The 19,797-nt window shown below is 52.2% G+C and overlaps 8 protein-coding genes across 8 annotated transcripts; 3 read left to right on the top strand and 5 right to left on the bottom strand.

Moving 5' to 3' along the window:
* Positions 1-460: 460 nt before the first annotated feature.
* Positions 461-1,078, top strand: N0V89_002458 (uncharacterized protein; the record flags this gene model as incomplete). The annotated part of the gene is made up of 1 exon (XM_056211267.1): positions 461-1,078. One exon carries the CDS (start codon positions 461-463, stop codon positions 1,076-1,078), a length of 618 nt encoding a protein of 205 aa, XP_056074740.1.
* A 2,225-nt stretch (positions 1,079-3,303) lies between these two features.
* N0V89_002457 (uncharacterized protein) lies at positions 3,304-5,805 on the bottom strand (the record flags this gene model as incomplete). Its single annotated transcript, XM_056211266.1, has 6 exons — positions 3,304-3,372; positions 3,507-3,524; positions 3,662-4,336; positions 4,385-5,146; positions 5,285-5,430; positions 5,718-5,805. The coding sequence occupies 6 exons, from the start codon at positions 5,803-5,805 to the stop codon at positions 3,304-3,306; spliced, it is 1,758 nt and encodes a 585-aa protein (XP_056074739.1).
* Positions 5,806-7,515: 1,710 nt separating this feature from the next.
* N0V89_002456 (uncharacterized protein) lies at positions 7,516-8,918 on the bottom strand (the record flags this gene model as incomplete). Its single annotated transcript, XM_056211265.1, has 3 exons — positions 7,516-8,091; positions 8,187-8,406; positions 8,812-8,918. 3 exons carry the CDS (start codon positions 8,916-8,918, stop codon positions 7,516-7,518), a joined length of 903 nt encoding a protein of 300 aa, XP_056074738.1.
* A 2,833-nt stretch (positions 8,919-11,751) lies between these two features.
* Positions 11,752-12,369, bottom strand: N0V89_002455 (uncharacterized protein; the record flags this gene model as incomplete). The annotated part of the gene is made up of 1 exon (XM_056211264.1): positions 11,752-12,369. The coding sequence occupies one exon, from the start codon at positions 12,367-12,369 to the stop codon at positions 11,752-11,754; it is 618 nt and encodes a 205-aa protein (XP_056074737.1).
* A 1,448-nt stretch (positions 12,370-13,817) lies between these two features.
* On the top strand, positions 13,818-14,996 carry HEM2 (Aminolevulinate dehydratase; the record flags this gene model as incomplete). The annotated part of the gene is made up of 2 exons (XM_056211263.1): positions 13,818-14,027; positions 14,085-14,996. The coding sequence occupies 2 exons, from the start codon at positions 13,818-13,820 to the stop codon at positions 14,994-14,996; spliced, it is 1,122 nt and encodes a 373-aa protein (XP_056074736.1).
* Positions 14,997-17,108: 2,112 nt separating this feature from the next.
* N0V89_002453 (uncharacterized protein) lies at positions 17,109-17,379 on the top strand (the record flags this gene model as incomplete). Its single annotated transcript, XM_056211262.1, has 2 exons — positions 17,109-17,161; positions 17,217-17,379. 2 exons carry the CDS (start codon positions 17,109-17,111, stop codon positions 17,377-17,379), a joined length of 216 nt encoding a protein of 71 aa, XP_056074735.1.
* Positions 17,380-17,911: 532 nt separating this feature from the next.
* On the bottom strand, positions 17,912-18,443 carry N0V89_002452 (uncharacterized protein; the record flags this gene model as incomplete). Its single annotated transcript, XM_056211261.1, has 2 exons — positions 17,912-18,226; positions 18,252-18,443. The coding sequence occupies 2 exons, from the start codon at positions 18,441-18,443 to the stop codon at positions 17,912-17,914; spliced, it is 507 nt and encodes a 168-aa protein (XP_056074734.1).
* Positions 18,444-18,661: 218 nt separating this feature from the next.
* On the bottom strand, positions 18,662-19,662 carry N0V89_002451 (uncharacterized protein; the record flags this gene model as incomplete). Its single annotated transcript, XM_056211260.1, has 3 exons — positions 18,662-18,839; positions 18,892-19,168; positions 19,269-19,662. The coding sequence occupies 3 exons, from the start codon at positions 19,660-19,662 to the stop codon at positions 18,662-18,664; spliced, it is 849 nt and encodes a 282-aa protein (XP_056074733.1).
* Between the last annotated feature and the right edge of the window lie 135 nt (positions 19,663-19,797).

The following is a 19,797-nucleotide window of genomic DNA, read 5'->3' as shown; positions in this document are numbered from 1 at the left end:
TTGCTTCCCTTACTTACTCCAACTTTGCTTCTACTTCGGCTTTCCAACTGGCTCTATTATATGCGCCAGGGTTTGGGAGCTTGAGATAGCGACGTGAGTCGGGGTTTGCGAGATACGCAGAATGGCTTTCCCACGACGTGCATACCGCCTTCATGTGAGCGGTTGGAACATTAAATATGACAGTGGAAATAGCAATGGGTACGATGATCGATTATGCGACTTCGCTTCCTCAGCGAACAATCACCGAGAACCCCACGTCTTCCTTGGCCTTCGAAACTACCATTCAACGGAAGAGTCGCAGTACGACAACCACTCAGCCTATGATCGGCACAGTCACCACCAAGAATGGTGTTACTCGCGAAGTTCAGATTACATATGTCCTCCTTCAGCAGCCCGTTCCAGCCGATCGGATTACATTTCTCCCGCCCCCAATTTCGAACGATGCGACTCTTCGTACCCAATGGACACAAAAGTCACAACTGATGCCGCAGCTTTCGACAGAGCTAAGTGCACCTCTGCCTGGGAGAAAGCGGACTACCAAACGATCAAAGAAGGTGGTTATAGAGAGGTCTTCATTAAAGGCCACTGCCTCAGCATATACGAACCTGGCGATTTTAACAAGGCTAAAAACCTACTTGATGGGTATCAACGAATCGACGCGGAGACTGCAGGCGAATGCATGCCGGTATCGGATTACGGTTTCTACCGTGTAAACGGATGCAGCAGAAGACGCCAGAAAAGCATTAGATCCTATCACAACGACGGCGATAATAACGATTTCGTGAGCGATCATGAAGATGACAGGCGTGTCCTGGGCGGTCGAGCATCCAATTCGGCATCTCGAGCATCCGGACAGAGGTATGTTGCCTACGAAGAGAGCTTCGTCAGCGGAAATGGCGACGAGCGAGACAGCTTCGAAGTGTCGGATGATGGTAGTCATTCTCCAGACTGTGGCAGCACGGATGCTATTGACCATTACAGCGAGTCAGGCGCGGACGACAACAATGATGAGATAGGTGGTGACGACCTCGTGGATAACGAGACCATCGACGACTACGATGACGATGACTATGATTGATCAGGACTCTTGGGTAGAGCAATCAGGCTGGAATGGGATGGACACGTGGTAACACCGATGCACGAGCGTACAAAAGGGCGGTTAATACTTCTCAATTTTACTCCAGTCAAGTTCAGCGACATCGAACCTAATGCACTGGCCTTCACTGTATCTGATCACAGAATAATGTATACCTTAAATCCAGTCTAACGCTCCCTCGATATATCAACAGCGGCTTTCCATTTGTATGACATCTGTGAGCCGCTCGACAACATCTAGTCTCGCATCCACCGGCTACCATCGATCATGCACTACAAATCGACCCACCTGTATCTCTCCGACATTTACGCGCACGGTGGCAGATTCTCACGAGCCCGACCCTTCCAACGACACAACCGAACAGTCCCCGAGCTCCATACAACAACCATTTCGCTTCCTTGATCTCCCTAACGAGCTGCGCGTTATAGTTCACAAGGTATTTGAGGTTAAGGTAAAGCGCCACGATGTTTATAGCCCAGACCTTAAGACGCCCGCACAGCTAGACGGCACAATAATTTTGAGCAATTTCCCTAGAAAAAGCCTGCTCTAAGCTAACAGGCAGATATACTTAGAAGTGTAAGATATCTTTAATGCGTAGTTAGCTACTAGAAGCATCAACGCCTCGAATTATTATATACAATATCGAACGCTTTACGAATTTCCTAGCGATGGTAGTAATATCTCTCAGCCACAGCGAGAAAGAATGTCCAGTCAATGATACCAAAGATGCTAATTCACCTGCTTGCCACGCTTTGCATTAATGGCACCGCAATCTAGGAGGTCATAAGGAAGCCCACAGATTGCTCGTTATAAGGCCCCAGCGAAACAATTTGAACTTGGGAACACGTGGATAGTAGAACAGATCCATACAAGGCTGCAGCAGAACGCTACCGACAACCCAGGTAATATCATCGAGCACAATTTAGACGAGTTCTCCTATCCTTCCAACCTATCACTCATAGCCCAAGACTGCAAGACAGCCATAACAATCGAGGTTTATTTACATTTGTCGACAATGTCCAGTGTCAACCCCGCTGAGAATTTAGATGCTATATGCTATCAGTACTCCGATTTCCGTCTGAGCCGTGCCTTATTGCTGGATAAGCAAGACTAATCATACTGTGCATGCATAGCTTATGACGAAGGTAAACAGAGAGTGCTCAGATTGTTTTACAACGCAGACATCTTCGCCTTGTAAGGTGTGGAAATAGTCTTATGAATATCGGAGTTGGGAGGCAGTCAAGCTTAAGGCGCTTTAGAACTGTCCGAAACGGGGAAAGACGAAACGCTTTAGCTAGGGTGCCTCTATAAACAGGTAAGGGCTATCCGGAAGCTAAACATAAGAGAACATAATTGGGAGCTATGGAAAGAAGAGGCTTTCGTGTTTACGAGCTTGAGCAATGAAGATGAACCCTGGCGTTATATCTCTTCTTTCCAGTAATTCTGAATGCACCAGAAGACTCAGTGCACCCACATTAACGGAAGCTATTCTTGTCCTGATAGTGTGAAGGCGACACTACCGCTTTGGCCTCCTCTACACTACATAGGCAATCCGGCAAGGCAGAGACCTGGCGCACCCAGGCTCTTGACGAGACGAGGGCCTCCATAGCTTAAATTAGCAACAGAACGAAGTGTGCCAAACTTCTACCAATACTCCTAATCAGGTTCGAGCAGTTTATGTTTTCGAGTTATCCGACTCGCTATTCTATAGAGCGCCTCGATGACAATGTCCTAACTCAAGAATGGATTCGTAAAATCATTAGGAGATTGGACAGAATGATCTATCAACCCCTAACGCTATTCGGGTACGACCGATGAAACTATACGTAAAGAGCTTAACGTTATGCCTAAGCTATGAGAGTATAATCTGAAACACCTAATCTATATGCGTATGTCACTCTGATGACTGAATTGTACACACTATAAGCTTCTCAGAGTCTGTTCCTAAAACACGCTCAAGCGACAGGCCGCGGCTTATGTATAAGCTAGACGAACCAAACAGGGAGATAATTTACACTACAAAAATTGTGTCTACATAGAAATTGTGCAACTTGTGCGACGATTGCCACATACCAGGCTCGGACACCCGGAGGGAGTTGGTTGGTAAGCTGAAAGACGAACAACGCTCGATTACTGACGCGGAATCTGCACCTCACTACAGTACCTCAAAGACTGATTGTGGACACTTGGAGCAAGAGGTAAGAGAGCTAACTTCCCCCCAGGATTGCCGCAGCTTGCTTCTCTGCCAGCGCATACACTGTCGCCATCGGGTGGCCCTAATGCGCGGGTACAAAGTCAGTATGAGTTAAGACGGTGTGGCGAGTGCCTTGTGCATGTCTCAGCCTAGCGAGAAAGGAATCTTTCTTCTAGCACAAAGACACATTCACTTTGTACCTGGTGGTGTGCTTACCGGTGGCAGAAACGGTACCTACGGCGGGCGTACAAAGTCAGTGTGATTCGAGACAGGCTGGACTGATACCTCGTGTATGTCTCACGTAGGCAAGGAAGTAATGTTTCATCTGCCCCAGAAAGACGCATCCACTTTGTACCGATGGGTTCACTTACTGCGCTCAAATCGACCACCCTCAGCCTCTCGATGCCAAACACCCTGCCTTGAGAATCCACAACCGCGTTCGGATCCCCATTCTTACCCATTTTGCAGGTACTACTCGCGTGGAAGAAGATTTGGGCCGACTTGTGGATATACGACAGGATATCCTCGTCCGTCTGCGTTGCATTACCCGGCGCGACCTCTTCGCCGACAAGGACTGCTTCAAGACTCTTGTCAGCAAAGATCTCTCGCGCGCGTCTGACTGCGGCAATGAGGATTTCCTGGTCGCGGGAGTCGCTGAGGAAGTTGATGTGGATGATTGGCGGGTCGAGCGCCGATGCACTCGAAATCGACACTGTTCCCCGAGAGAAGGTGTTCACGAGCGCGATGTCGATGCCGACGTAATCACTGTCGTCTGGTGGTACAGGACCAGGGTAACCTTCTGTAGCGAGAATCTCGAGGTCAGGCCAGTCTTTTGGCACGGCGGCATCGAGGTCTGCGGCTGTCTTGTTTGAAATCAGCCGACGCGGGACTTTTTCCCACCCGATGATCTCGCCTCCCGTGCCGGAGAGGGGACCAGTACCATCACGGAGGAAGGAGGCATCGGCAGCGGCGCGCTTGGCCACAGTGTTGAACTGCGTGGAGCTGGGGGTTTTGACCTTGTGGACGACAAGGGCGGCGGGATGGTCCTACTATAATCAGTGGTGGAGAAAGTCAACGACAGGAGGGTGGCTTACGTGCAGATTCTGGCCAACTCCCGGCAAGTCAGCAATCACCGGGATGCCGTACTTGCTCAGCGTGGCCTTCGGTCCAATCCCACTAATCATCAGCAACTGCGGACTCTGGAAGACTCCCGCGCTGAGGATGACCTCCTTTTTCGCACTCAGCTTCGTGACCTTACCCAACGTATTTAATTGAACGCCCACGGCCTTTGTACCCTCGAATAGAACCTTCGTCGCCATGGTGTTAGGATACACAACCAGGTTTTGGCGCTTCAGAGCCGGCCGCAAGAACGCCGTCTCCGCTGAGTCCCGCACCATTGTTTTGGGGTCTACGGAACGCATGTCCCAGCTGCTCCCAATCAATTCGCCGCCTATGTACCCTGAGATGGCCTTCATCCCCAGCGCCCTCACCGCCTTCAGGGCCCAGCTCGTGAAAGGACCAACATAGTTAGTGTAACTAACGCTCACCTCGCCGCTCGTTGCACTTTGCCCAGCAGGGTCATTTGGAGGCGTGGAGTTTGAGCTCCTCTTCGACGTATCCACTTTGTGGAAGGTGATCGATTTGTCGAAGAACTTGCGGAGATTGTTCCATGCGAACCCGTCATCGCCCACGTCTTCAGCCCATTTGTCGTATGAGCCTTTGGTGCCGCGCTGGTAGCCGATGTGGTTCCTCGCTGAGCTTCCACCCAGCGCACGACCACGAGCGTAGTGGATGGATTGGTTGCCGAAGCCAACTTCGGGCTCGGTGGTAAACATCCAGTCTACGAGAGGGTTTGCCTGAGTTGCGGGTAGTGTTAGTGTTGATAAAAGCTGAGGGTGATTGCGCGTATGCAACCCTACGCTCCATGACAGACTACTTCAAAGGCAGGCACAAGGCGACAGGGTAAAGCTGGGTGCAGTCAAAGGAGCGCTCACATCATCGAGAGTCATGCCCGTGCCGGTCCAAACATATCGCGGTATGTTGCTGACGTTGCCGTTGGAGATCTCGTAGAAAGTACCGGCTTCGATGACGGCGACGGTGTTGGCTAGGGAGGAGGAGAGACGGTTGGCGAGGAGCAGACCTGTCATCAAAACGATTAGCCACCAGAATATCAAGTAATGTCTGTGTTCTCCGGAAAGTTTAAGCGATCGGAGAGAATTGCGCGTGGTCGTGTCTGAGGGGATCGAGCGGGTCATGCTAGGGATTTCGCTCACCCGCAGTGCCGCCGCCTACGATCACATAGTCGTACGATGTATTGACGCCAGGCACGCCAAAAGATTGCCCAAGGAGCCTAAAGGCGGGGGTACAAGGTCAGTGTAATGTTCAGTGATCAGGGAAGTGGGTGAAGTAGGTGTTCTAGCCAGCTACTAGTGTCTGAAAGCTCCAGACGTAGAGGTGTAAGGCCTAGAGTCTTAAAAAATCGCTCAGCCTGAACACCCACTTGGTACCCCGACATTGCGTACTGTTGACCGGATATAGGGTCTGTAGGGGAGGATAAAATAGGGTTAGTGAAGAGTGAAGCAAGTAGGACAGGAAGACAAGTCTTAGTATGTCTGGAAATCATGCTGTAAAGGTAAGACGAAAGGGCAAAAGAGGCTTGAAGCTGTACAAAACAAAGAAGTTACTCGAAGAACAGCGTGGCCTTGATGCAAGAAACTGCTTGGCTCCCTGGATCTTTATGCATCGAGAACACTACCGAGCAGTAAGGAGCCTTATATACAGTGGTGGAAGGGGACCGCGGCCAGAGCTCATGGATCCTTTGAATCCGGTCTGCGTAGCTGCCTTTGGTCAGTCGATTCCACATGGCGTCGTTTACGAACCGGTCTGTTCCGGAGTGACAGCCTCCAGCAGGCGGAAGTGAACGAAGGAGCCTCAACGCAATGTGGCAAGACCACTACGCATCCTACACCGCATTTACTGACCATCCATTGGTGTGTAGCTGAGATCACTTCCGGTGCGAACGTCCTCAGCAGCTGTGTGGCTTGCCACGCGTTCCACCACCAACACCGCCCCTGTGAGAAAAATGACTTTTGTCTCACACGTTCATACAAGAGATCTAGAAGCCGCGAGAATACATAGATGCACAAATAAGTCTTCGCAGTTCACTTCTCATCCTGTTGTATGTGCTTTGGACTCTGGTTACTGCAAGGGCAAAGACAAGCAAAGTGGACACGAACAAGCCGTCGACCAACCTCTAGGCACAAAGCTTGAACGGACGCTTGTGTATGCGCGATTCCTAAAACTCCGGTCCGCATGTATCCGTCAGGGAAACATTTGCTGCCACGTGCGGATCGTGTTTCCAAGGTTTTCTGACAATGTTTTCCAGATCCCCGGAACGCGAAATGCAGGCACAGATGCATGTGCGAGATTTCTGACATTGCTGGGATCCGATCTCAGCAAATCCGAAAGGATTAGCCTCAGAGTAAGCATGCAAGAATTTACCAGCGTTTATTTATTTGTGATGGAGTTGCTGTTTCGCTCTTTCGCTGTTTCGCTCTTTCGCTGTTTCGCTCTTTCGCTGTTTCGCTCTTTCGCTGTTTCGCTCTTTCGCTGTTTCGCAGTGTCGCAGTGTCGCAGAGTAAAGGATGCGACTACTTGTCTCGGATTCGCCACATTTGCACTTGGCCAACACGAGCGCACTCGAAAGCAACCAACACAAGTAACTCGACCGAGTTAGGCGCCTCGATACAGGCAGATATTGTAGGGTTGACGCGATTGTCGAACAATCATATTTAGGAATCCTTGTGTAACGTATACGACGGCGACCGAGTGCTTACGCTTACATCCCCAACCTAAGCTCGTGTAGTTCGCAAAAAGCGGGCGGATCGCAGTATTTGCTACAGTCGAAGATTGGTCGAGAACGATGTTGATTTGCTACCGGACTTAGTAAGACGTACGTCTGAAGCGAGACCCGTAGCTGCGGCTTTCCCATGCTATTATTGTATCCTTGTGGTGAGCAAAAGACAGTCTGAATGAGTGATATCAGACTGTGTTCGGTCTAAGCATTTCAAGAAATTACACCAGTAGGCCTCGCACCTATGCCCATATCTACCCAAGATATTCGGGCATAAAGCTGGTGCTAGTTATTGGAATCGGCGCTTTCAGCCCTAACGGAGTTCCGTCCGGATCGAAGGGCAAAAGTCAACATCATGCTCAGTGGTCGGGATTACATCTTCCCGGCGGCGATCTCATGTTCAGTCAGTGACTGATCGAAGCTTTCGGTAGCCATGTCAGTGTCCAGCTGCTCACCAACCCTAACTAACTGGTTTGCTGGAAAGTCAAAGTCGCTTTCGAAAGATAAGAGTTGTGTGAAGCCCTCGTCTTGGTATTCAGGCTTCTGGCATATCAGACACAGTCCAGCCTGGTCCACCTCGGTCCATAACGTTCCGCAGGATGAGCACTTGAGCAAGTCCCCGTCCTCGGTGAACATGGCGACATCGTTGAACTCTGATAGGTCGACGTCGATGCTGCTGAGTGACTCGTCTTCGGATGATGATATAATCCAGTTGGCTAAAGGTTCTATACGGTAGTGCATCTCTAAGCCCTGGTTGCAATTCCAGGTGAAAGCTGCAGGCTTGTTCCATGGTGTTCTCCATCTATCAAGCAAGGTGCTCTCCTCGCTTGAGCTTTCCAATAGTGCTGTAGCTTTCCCGATGTATATCAAGTAGTGGCACAAGAGCCGCAGCAACGCTTCTTGCTTGGACTCCTGCTTACGCCATCGCGATACAGTCTGATCGAATACCTGGACGATCTGTCAGTTCTATGAGGTCACGTGTTTAGTGCTAGGCGCGGGGATCGTTCACCCACGTCTGAACAGGTATATCTCATTCCTACAACAGTGCCCAAAAGCAGCAGGAACACGGACCGTAGCTTTGAGAGCTTGTCTTCAGACGCTTCGATCTCGGTTGGGCGGACTAAGGGGTCCAGTGCCCGCAACAGTCTGTCCCCTACACAGTCGCGCACCGAGCGTATTTCTTCGTCCGTGTAAACGTCGTAACCGGCCTGCATACCGGTAGTGTAGAGATGCGTGGTCAAATGCACAAACAGTCGTAGGTATCTAGCGAGATTAGGGTCAAGTGCATTATGCAGCAAGCTCGCGTTTGAGCTGCAAGCAAAGACGCCAACGACGCTGAATGAAGGTGACGAGTCGTCCTCCGATAGCCATCGGGCAAGATGAGAAGTGGCCGCATCGACGTTAAGAGCGAATGGAATGTGGAAATCCAGGTACACATCGTCCATTGAAAGATGGTCTATGATGCTCTCAATTCGAGATTGATTCACATTAGGAGTACCTAAGTTTTCTCAGCCGACAGCGCCTGTCACCAGTCAAGCGTGGAACATACCCTCGTAGTGCCTTCGAGTTCGTGGCGGCTCGAGCAGCTGTCACGCATGTTGTACAAGGGTCGTCACCCGAGCACTGGTAGCGGTCAGCGTGATGTCCGGATGCATGTAAGAGACTTACAGCTCGTTTGAGGAGTCGACATCGTAAACAAGCACCTTTTCTTCTGATTCCCTTGACTTCTGCTTTCCTCTTGGGAGAGAATGCCGATCGTCGATGGAGACTGACATGGTTGCCGTCGATTGTGAAGCAAGAGAAGCCCCCTCGAGTGGTCAAGGCTTGGGATGGTTTCCGTCTCTTCGGAGGCGGCTCTCCTACGGGCGAACCACTGCAACCCTTTCTGGAGGGGTTGCGGGGCCCCATGTTGTATCAAGTCCCGGATGCCGTGCAAATTACGAACGTAGATGAGCCAAAGTTTGCACCGCGCAGAGATCGTCGTAGCCTCGTTACGTCAAAGTGAACAGCAGCTGTAGATGTACGAAGCAAGAGAGGAGACGAGGGAGGTGCCGTTGAGTGCAGCGATATTGAAGCGTGAATGATGGTTCCGGAACGTTGTCTGAGGAGCGCAGGATGCAGGATGCAGGATGCTCTGATTGGTGGTCGGCTCATCTTCGAACCTCTTACCGCACCCCGGATACGGCTAGCGGGATCTATTGCCCAGGGCAGAGGTTAGCCGAGGGGTCCCCAACGAGTGCCCATTGTTGAGCCGTCAGTTTCCTCGAGACCGAGCATGTTCGTCAACATTTTGAATGGATTGTACAGCAATCTAACGTGGCGTAGATTGAATCCTTGACTCCTCTATAGTAGTTTGCAACCAAAACCCGAGAGTCGTTCCGCCCTTCGCTGAGCAACTATAGTACCTCAGCTGTGGAAATCAAAGAAATCATAGAAATCATACCGGATTCGACACCGATAGGAAGTCGCCGGTCTACGCAGTGTATCAATCAAACCAACTCTCAATACTCACCAAAACAGACGACGGTTCGCGTTTGCCCCATTACACGTCGAGAGTAATCGCTTGAATCAGCGAGATCGTTCTACACTCCTTACCATGTACGCTCGTTGCGAAAGATCAGCAACCACGAGCAGCAACACCCCACCCAGATCACTCCATTTCCCTAAGCGCAAAAGGCTGCGAAGCCGGAGTTCAACCCACATCCGGGAGCCAATTCCCAACGTGCGCCAATCGCGCACATCGCCAGCCCTCTAGACATTCCAGCTCCACGTACAGCGACAATTTCCTTCGCGTGTATATCTGATCCAGAAGTGGGGATGCAGATGACTGTATGTGGTGTGGTGCACGTGTGTGGTTGGTATGCCGATGGCGGGGCGTACGAAGGCGTGCATCTGACGGTCTTGTCCAGGCCAAAGCCTCGGTATACGAAGCACGGCGAATTACAGCTGGACATGCATAACCACACAGTTTGCAGGCTTCCTTATTGGCTTGCAGGTTTGCGACGTGCTCTTGATTGCCAGGGTTACTCCTCCTGAACGCGCCCTCCACAAGGCTTACGATAGCAACAACAGGCGAGCCTCAGCGATCGTCAACTTTGGATATTGTGACCAGGATAGGGCTGATGCAGATGGTCAGCACTATACTCGGTCTGGGGGAACACCTAACCAACGTCGACCTAGCCAACATGCCCGAACTAGGGAAGCTTCTCCTTACCTCGAACGTCTTCTACTTCCTCTGCAACTGGGCCATCAAACACGCCCTCCTGCTTCTCTATTCCGGATTCACACGTGAGCGCACACACCGAATCTCCATGTACATTATGCACGTTGTAGCTTTCAGCTTTGGCCTTTCTAGCGTAGGCGTCGACCTCTTCCGCTGCCGTCCTTTCAACAAAACCTTTTATCCTGAGATACGAGTGTACTGCTTCAATATGCATGTGTTGTACTACTATAACTCAAGCATGATGCTGGCGACTAATGTGGTGCTATATGCGATGCCGGTGGTGTTTACAAGGGTTTTGATGTTGAGAAGGACACAGAGGATGGGATTGAATTGTTTGTTCGGGCTGGGTGGGCTACAAGTGCATGGCGACATCATACCTTGATGCTTGCATTTGCGTGGGGAGACAAGAAGGCTGACGAGTGTGGCAGAGTCTTAGCAGCAAGCGCTGCACGCGTGTGGGCTATCCACATAGCTGCCGTCAAGCCTGACTTTACTTGTGACTTCTCCTCCGCGTCTTCATACGCTCAACCTTTCTTCGGACATGCCTTGTGGATATCTGGTTAACAGCCATACAGTCCGCTTCGCGACCATGATGTTCTTCTCCGTGATTAGAATCACCTTGCTATCCTCGTCGCCTGCGCCCCCTCCATCAAAAACATTGCCCTCCTCATCTTCCCAAAACTCACCTCCTCCCACGGCAAAATCACCTCACGTATCACGCCGCCCACACCGTCCTTCCCTTCCTGGTCTACGCGCTCGAAATCCCGGGCATCCATCCCGCTTGGTGCTGTCGACCTCGAGGGCGGACAGTCGCAATCTCCGAGCAAAAACCAAGCGATGAAGACCTCGATTGTTAGCAAAGAGGACAATATTGGTGTATTGAGGGTGGCGCCGGGTGAGCCAAATGAAATGCATAGCAGAGATGGAGAGAGGAGAGCGAGTAGATGGTTCGCGAGGTGGTATGAGAAGAAGGAGAAGCAACGTGCGGTGGACAGCACGGAGGATATGGGCTTGTAAACAAGGAGCATAGCTCTACTGTTAAGCGGGAGGAAAAGACGCCTTGCAGATAGTGTGTTGTATTGCTAGATACACATGATGGTTTTGAAGTAATACGAGACGCCGGACATCAGCGTGAATGAAGAGTATAACAGATGCGTGAGAATGGTAGAACGCCGAGGGATATAGGATTAGCAAGAACGCCATGTGAACGCCCTATTATCGTGTGGCCGCGGAACCAAACAGTCAAATCTTCGGCGGTGTTTTACCCGTCCTACAGTGGGACAAAGGTATCAAATTCAGTGGGGGAAATGTAGGACGCTGGGAAACTGTCAGCCACCTGAAGCATGTTAGGACGAGGATACTACGTACAGAAAGAGGGTGAGAAGCTAGTGGAGGAAAGACTCGGAAGCACGAACGGTAGACTCAGAAGGGCGCATGGTCTCCCAGTCGCCTGAGGTGTCTCCCTCATCGTCTTCGATCTGAGGTGCAGGTTGGCTAGGTAGGCAAGCGGTGCCAGTCTTGATGTGCTTAAAGTCGGTTGGTCCGCCTATGACCAGCTCCCTCGGCTTCTCAACCGGTTCTTTCTCCTTGCGGAAGGGCTTCTTGAGCGCCTCAAATAGACGTCGCCATACAGATTCCTTCCTCTTCTCATCACCGGCCTCCACATCGCCACCCTCCAGGTCGCCCATGCTCCTAGAGCACCTAAGCGCCTGATGTGGGGCGTCCTCTGGATTCTCGGCTGCGCCTTGCACCCTCACTGTGGAGGGTACTAGCTCTTGCGTATTTGGCTTGCGGGGAATGGGTTTAGCCGGCGCGGGTGGAGGTGGGAGGGCGGTGAGTTCTTCATCTGGCTCTTCTATGGGATTGTGTGCAAGGGTGGTCGTCGACTTGGCAAAGATATTGCGCTGGTTGGTCGAAGGTAAGTTGGTGGACGACTTTGACTTGAAGATCGTGCTGTTGAGTGGGAGAAGGTAATGAGACTTCTGGTGTTGGAGTGCGGGCATGGTGGCGGTTGATAGAAAAGCTGGGTGTAACACCAAACGACACACGGGTGGATGGACGGTTTGCGGACTGCGCATCAAAGCTTGCAGAGACAACAGCTCTCGAGTGTCTGCGGGAGAAGCAATGGGACGGGCGGCGCGTTGGCAGCGTGGAGTGGCCGTCAAGTGGAGCAAAGACAAGAACTGAGCAGTGGGGTGGTTGGCCGCAAAGGCAAGGGTTGAAGGACACCCAAATTTGCCGTGAATATTGCACCATTTCCCGTGCGTGTGCAAGCGAAATGAGACGTGATTGTAAAGATCGGGGAGGCAGTTGATATGGTAGTGAACGAGGGTGCCTGATCAGAAGACAAGATGAACATCGAACTTACAGCAGCAAACGTGCGGATTGACTGTACACTTGCTATGATGTCCGCATCGGTCTCACACTTGACCATGACGGGTGTGCAGATGTCTTTTGAGATGTCTTTTGAGCCGTCTCGCAACGAATCATGGCGACGTAGCGATCCATGGCGGCGCAACGAGCCATGGCGAGACAACGATGCAGGATTTGCGGTTTCCGAAGCCATGTTTGCATTGTCTTCGAAACAGCAAAGTTACGAGCTCTACTATATACAACCTCGTCTGTAAGTGCCATGTCCATCGAGCCGTCGAGAAATTCTTCTACATGGAGCTGCACGCTTCCGCTGTGTACCATGGAAGCCGTTACGCTAGGAGAGCGTTCCTGGCGGCCGAGACGAGAAGTCGAAGCCGGGAAAAAGCCCTTCGAGCTACTGTGGGTTAGTGTAATAACATTACCAGTGCCGTCTTTGCGGGCTCCCGCAACAAGCACACGGGCGTGCCGTGGAGATGTTGCGCCGTCGTAGAGGGGGTACAGTCCGGCGGACGATGGCGTACTCTAGGCCTGGTGTTTGACGTGGGACGACAGCTGCCTGGGTCACCATTATTGGACAAGCACGAAGAAATTCCATCGGGTACGCAGAGCAGGACTTCGATCCGACTCTTCTCGTCGTTGACATGCGTGAAGTGCCGTATGAAGCCTTGCGATGCTAATCAGCCGTACTAGGTCACGACCAGCGCAGCCAATCAGCGGCTGCTTATACAACGGCGGCGAAGGCTTTTTGCGGTTGCGCAACCCACGCGTCTCTTGTAAGGCCCTGCTCACTTACGAGGATTTGATCTTCAGCTCCTCTTCTTCTATCCCTCGCTAGTAGTATTGACTTGAGGTGCGTGGGTGCCTCACAAGCAGCTCGGAGTGAAACGTCCAAGACCCGTCTCGGCTCGCGGCATCCTTGCAACGGCTCTAAATCCGCCACCTCGTGCCCTCACATTTACTGCGACACCTCCGCAACCTTCCAATCCACCTTACAACCCCACGTCCCGCCCATTGATATTGCCTCGGCGCCTGTATTCCGACTTGGAAAATCTACCACCTGCCTCGGTACCCTCGCGCAATGTCTTTCTCATCGTTGGTCTCAGATATTGCGTACCGCAAAGATGCGGAGCGCGGTGACGACAAGCAGTCACAGATCTCGCGGGCCCGGTCCTACGCCAGCACCGCAGCGACAAGCGTCAGCATCACTGGGGACATCAAGAGCCAGCTTCACGGAGGATATAGCCACCCTCTTGCTCGCGCGTGGCAGGCAGAACGGCAATTGACAAAGGTCAGAGCTTCGGAATGAGCTCAGTTCCGCGCTCGCGGGAGCTAACATTTTCCACAGTCTATGCTCATCTACCCTCTCTTCATATCCGACCAGCCTGACGAAGAGACCGTTATTCCCGCCCTGCCGAACCAGCACCGTCGTGGACTGAACAAGCTCGTGCCGTATCTGCGACCGCTCGTAGAGAAGGGTCTAAAGTCGGTCATACTGTTCGGTGTGCCTCTTGCACCGGGAGCGAAGGATGCATTAGGAACCAGCGCTGATGACCCCAAGGGTCCGGTCATAAAGGCCATTCGATTACTCCGCCGCACATTCCCCGACCTGTTCGTGGTCGCCGATGTCTGCCTTTGCGAGTACACCTCACACGGTCATTGCGGTATTCTGCGCGACGACGGCAGCCTTAATAATGCCTTGTCGGTAGACAGAATCAGCGATGTCGCCATGGCATACGCTGAGGCAGGTGCTCACTGCGTCGCTCCTTCCGATATGAATGATGGCCGCATTCGAGCCATCAAGCTCAAGTTGATCGAGGCGGGCATTGCCCACCAAGTCGTGCTGATGTCTTACTCGGCCAAGTTCTCTGGTGTTCTATACGGACCATTCCGCGATGCGGCAGGCTCATGCCCGTCATTCGGCGACCGCAGATGCTACCAACTTCCTCCTGGCGGCCGTGGTCTCGCCCGAAGGGCCATTGTCCGTGACATCAACGAGGGTGCCGATATTATCATGGTGAAGCCCGCTAGCCAATATCTCGACATTATCAGCGATGCCAAAGACCTTGGCAAGGACATGCCCATCGCTGCGTACCAGGTGTCGGGCGAGTACGCTATGATACACGCCGCAGCCAAGGCCGGTGTATTTGACTTGAGAGCGATGGCCGAAGAGGCAACTCAGGGTATCTTGCGAGCGGGTGCTTCCATTGTTGTGAGCTACTTCACGCCCGAGTTCCTTGACTGGCTGAGCGAAAACTAGGCCCCTATTCCTTTTCTTAACTGCATGGTTGAATTACATTTCGTTCCAAAAAGGCTTCACAGAGCATGGCGTTACATATCCAGGGTTGTTCATGGTGGGTTTTCCTTATGATCATCATGTTGGATGGTCCGTCCACGTAGACGACTCTCCATTTATTGGGGCCACAAAAGGTTTATGTTGAAAACGAAGTTGCAGAGTATCTCACGATAGATAGGTAACTCTTTGGTTGATAGTCCAAGCGAAGACATGCTGGGTTTGACATACTTGGATCCCCTACTCAGATGCTGTGGTCACGTTTAGAAGTGTCATCGGTCTAGCACAAGGCCGAGAATATAGGCATTCCTTCTCGATGCTGGTTAGCTACTTCCGGGAGCAATTGTTTTTATTCTTGCTTCGGAGTAAAGTAGTTCGGTTGAGCCCAGACATTGTTACCGATCCGGCTCGACTGCTTCAATGGGCACTGCGCCACGCGACTCTTGAGACTCATGTTGCGTATCAGAACGGGTTCAGCAGAGCATCGTCATCAATTGCACCGGCGATGGCGACAATTCTTACTCGCCTCACTCATCCTCCACCAACCGGGGAATAAAGGACTTTCTCCAATTCGAATCATCTCGATCGGGAAGAGATGAGGCTGCTTGGGAACGATCGGCATGGTGGCATTTTCTTACCTAAGCACGCTGCCTCTTCACCCACCCTTTGCTGTCGGCAACCCTCTTCCTAGTTCGGTAAAACTCCAATGTTCAATTGGCCACGCTCACTTGATAGTCTGGGCGCAAGGCGGTGAGGGCGAGGGTCGGCTTGTGCAGGGGAAACTGCAGCAAGGCATTGACTGCGGCTTCTAATGGATAACCTTATTGGCGGACGTCTTCGGAAGTGATCAATCGATTATCATCGTCGACCGGAGTATCGTGGAGCGCACGTGTGTTCTGGACACAACTCGAGCTCAAAAGCAGCCCAAGACTGCAACAGTATCGGCGCCTCAGTTAAGGTCTGACAAGCAACTTGGAGTTGACATTTCCTATCTATGGGCTACACAACGCAAGTCTTTCACCGGTTCACGCGAGCGAATAATACGCGAGTCAGCTGCTCTAGGCCTTCTACATTCCGCTTCGAGCCGCGTAGCTGGGTGTTTCGCGGCCCTGAACACGACGCTCGCTGTTGGTTGGTGTCCCAATTGAATCAAACGATATGCAGGGTCAATGCAGGGTCCAGCCCACTTTTTGCCGGTAGTCGGAGACATGCAGACGACCCGGGGTTTACCAACGCTCTTGAGAGCCACGGAAGCATCCCGGAACAGGACTCTCTTCGCAAAAACCAGATAAATTCGAGCAGGGCTTGAAGAGAATATACAATTTGCCTTCGTAGCACTCAAGATCCGGTGCGCATTGGGACCAGAGACGCGAGGCAATGTCCACCGCCGAGAACCATAGCTCACGCGTTGCATGTATTCCGCGACAGGCCCTAGATGTGGGTCCTGGTATCTCGGCTGGTCCGCTTCACGTCTATCAAACTTATCAGAGTGCAGCTATTCCGGGAAGCACCCTGCCCTCGGCGTGGGCTCAGCGGTCCGAGCTGACGAGGAGTCAGACACATTGGCGCATGTATAAAGCTGCCTTTGTGCCCTCGTGGGAACGGACAAAGACGTTTTGTTATCGTTCAATTTCTGTCTTGGCTTGCTGAGTGGTTTCGGTGTGTAGAGATCTAAGGATTGGGCGGAAGATAAGGGCGTACATGCCGTCTCGGACTTTTACGGACGAATCGCAACACTGAGCATCTTTCGTCGGTGTTTCTGGCAAAGGGAGCATCCAAGAGCATTTCGCATATCTCAAGAGTTAAAGGTGAGTACTCTCCTGTTTCCAATTCCCGCTCAGCCATGTTGCGCCGAGAGGCCCTGAGTCGCGACGTCCACATCTTACATCTGGCACTTTAGCGAAACGGTCATGAGCAATGCAGCGCAGCGGTTGCGCGGTATACACAGTAAGAAGGACCTGCAACTGACAGGTATCTCAGCAATACGTCGATTTCGATCTCCGGCGGCGTATCCTCAGCTCGCTGATCGACACGCGACACACCGTTTAAGCGGCAAACCGACCCTACCAGCTCACCAAGATGTGCTCCTACACCTACTCGTGGTACTACTGCAACCACGACTACTATATCTGGTAAGCTTCATTCCTCCCAGCCTTTACAATCCTACCATTGCTAACACCCTCCCAGGGCCAACAGCATCGAGATCTGCCACAACCGCCTCCTCTCAGGCTACTCCTATGACGCCTGGAGCATAGACATGTGCAAAAACACGACCGTCGAATGTGGCGGCTTTTCCAACTATACTACTGCCACGAGTGCAGCGAAGACATCAGCCTTGAGTTCGAACTAAGCGAATGTTAGGCGCGTGGTCGACGCTGGCTGGTCGGACAGACCAGAGAGGGTCTAGGTCCGTCTAGGGGACACACCGCTAGATTCACCGCCTTTCACACCACGCAAGTGTAAGGAAAGGGTAAGTGCGAAGGCCTACCGGGAGGCACGGCACGACGAGAATCTGCGAGAATGTTGCGCGCTTGCAACCATGGCTTTTGCGTTGGCTGTTGGATACCATATTCTTTCTCGCGGCTTTAGCGAGCATTCAACGCGCGGGTACTACTTAGCGACTTTTTGATTTTTGGGTTGGCACTGGGCAGGGGCGTTTAGATGAATTTGCTTCGCTTCAATATACCATAGTTCGCGTTTTAGTTGCGCGGTAGATATTCCTGCGCAGATGAATGCAGTATGCAATATTTCTCAAAATCTGCTCGGTCTCGATAAAGCCTGGGATGACTCGCCCTACGATGTGTGACAAGACTCTGATGCAAATATTCATCACCTATCTTGTCGTTGGGACTTCGGTGTAATATACAACATGTACAAGATCGCTACTCGGTAACGCTCTGCTCCGCCGACTTGGGGCTCAGGCCTACACCCTCCTCCTGCAGCGTCTCCTTCACCTGTTCTGCTCTTCTCCTCGCGTCAAGATACAGCATAAATTCCTGGTATGTCCTTGGCACGACCCTGATGTTCTTCTTCACAGTGAAGGTATAGTTGAATGTTCCCGTGGGTTTGGATCGACCGTGCTCAACGTCCCGCACTTTACTGTCCACGCGCACTTGCACCCTCGAGTATTCGCTTTCAGGGTCGAACTGCTCGCCGGGGGGCCCCAATAAGCGGAGGATCCGTGTAAACGACCGTTGCTGTCATGTATAATATGGAGCCGACAGGCACCGGATTCTGAAACGTGGACGGGTCGAGCGATACGAACGTCGGGCGAGCGTGTGCGAATGCAGCGGCGGTCGTGAATGCCAACTCGAACGTCTGCTTCAGCAGGAAGCCACCAAAGATCATGAATTGATGCCTATTCCTGTTCTGGGGCTGCATTATGGTGGCGTTGCGGAGGATCGTCGTGTCCATGAAGTGGGCGTTGTCGGGCTTGCGGAGCTCGTCGTAGGGGTCGTGACTAAAAGTGGGGGTACAAACTCAGTGTAATGTTCAGCAATCAGGGAAGTGGGTGAGGTAGGTGTTCTGGCCAGCTGCTAATGTCTGACACTTTCAGCCTTAATGGGTGTAACGCTCCGAGCCTTAGACAATCGCCCAGCATGAACACCCACTTTGTACCCTGACATTGCGTACTATTGAAGCTGTTTCTGCCAGAAGGCGTGTATGAGGTCGGATTCGAGGTCGTTGGGACTATGTTTCGTCAAGGCGATCTCTTTGCGCTGCTTGCGGACCTTGGAGTTGCGTTCGCCGAGCGCATAGAGGCGCTTTTCTTCGGGGGTGGAGATTACGAGTGGGTTTACATTGACCGGCCTAGCATGTCAGTTGTCATGCCAATTGCAACTTGGAACTGGGAGTGTTATACTTCTTTGTAGAAGGGTCTAGAGCCACCATGGTCATTGTGCAGTGAATAAGGGTGTCTTCGTTCTTGATGGGTTGGCCGTCTTGCGGCGCCTTTGCTACTTGCATGGTGATCTCCATACTGCTCCTACCAGTTGCATAGGTGACCTTCCCAGACAGTTCCAGATCGCAGATCTCGGTTAACGGATGGTTGATCACGATGCGATCGCAGCTCGCGGTCACGGTGGTTACATCGTCGCCTGTATGCTTGTACGCGATGACCCCGGAAAGCGCATCGAGGTCTAGACGCGCAGGTACGAAGTCAGCTAAGTCATCAAAGTGGAGATGGTACGAAGTGTTTATGTCTAAGACAGATCGACTTCGTGCCCGGGCATTGCGTACCCATGAATATCGTTCCCAGGCGTATATGCCCCGAAGAGTTGAGGTACGTATCGAGCAGCCATGGGTCTCTTGCAAGCGGAAGAACAACTTTGTGATGGCTGTCGTTCATACGCTTCGGTTCCAGTTCACGTTCCTTGGGTGACTGAGCCGTGGCAGAAGCCTCGGCGCTGCTCTTGCCTTTCGCTTGTTGTTCTCGCAATGCTTCGATCCATGGTGTCTGTAATCGTTGTGCCGTGAGCTCGCGGAAGACGCCGTCGGTCCGGCCGGAAGAGGTATTGCTGAAGGCGCGAATTGCCAATGGTACAGTAAAAGCTCGCTCGGAGAGTTGCTGGGTGCAATTGCCCTCGAGACCCAGGCTCAGACGACGCAGTGTTGTCCTGTAGAGGTGCGCCATGGGTGGTGGGTGGAGGGGTTCTGTGGAGCAGGCATGAGTCGGGTGCACCTGCCGTGCATTAGGTCTTGGCCTGAGCATCGGTCGTCGCCCACCTCATCACCTTCATTAACCACACATGAAGCCGGGCGTGCACTC

The sequence above is a fragment of the Didymosphaeria variabile genome (genome assembly GCF_027946475.1).
Source record: "Didymosphaeria variabile strain IMI 356815 chromosome Unknown scaffold_2, whole genome shotgun sequence".
Taxonomy (NCBI): domain Eukaryota; kingdom Fungi; phylum Ascomycota; class Dothideomycetes; order Pleosporales; family Didymosphaeriaceae; genus Didymosphaeria; species Didymosphaeria variabile.
Note: the sequence above shows the minus strand (reverse complement) of the source record. Positions and strands in the feature narration are given on the sequence as shown.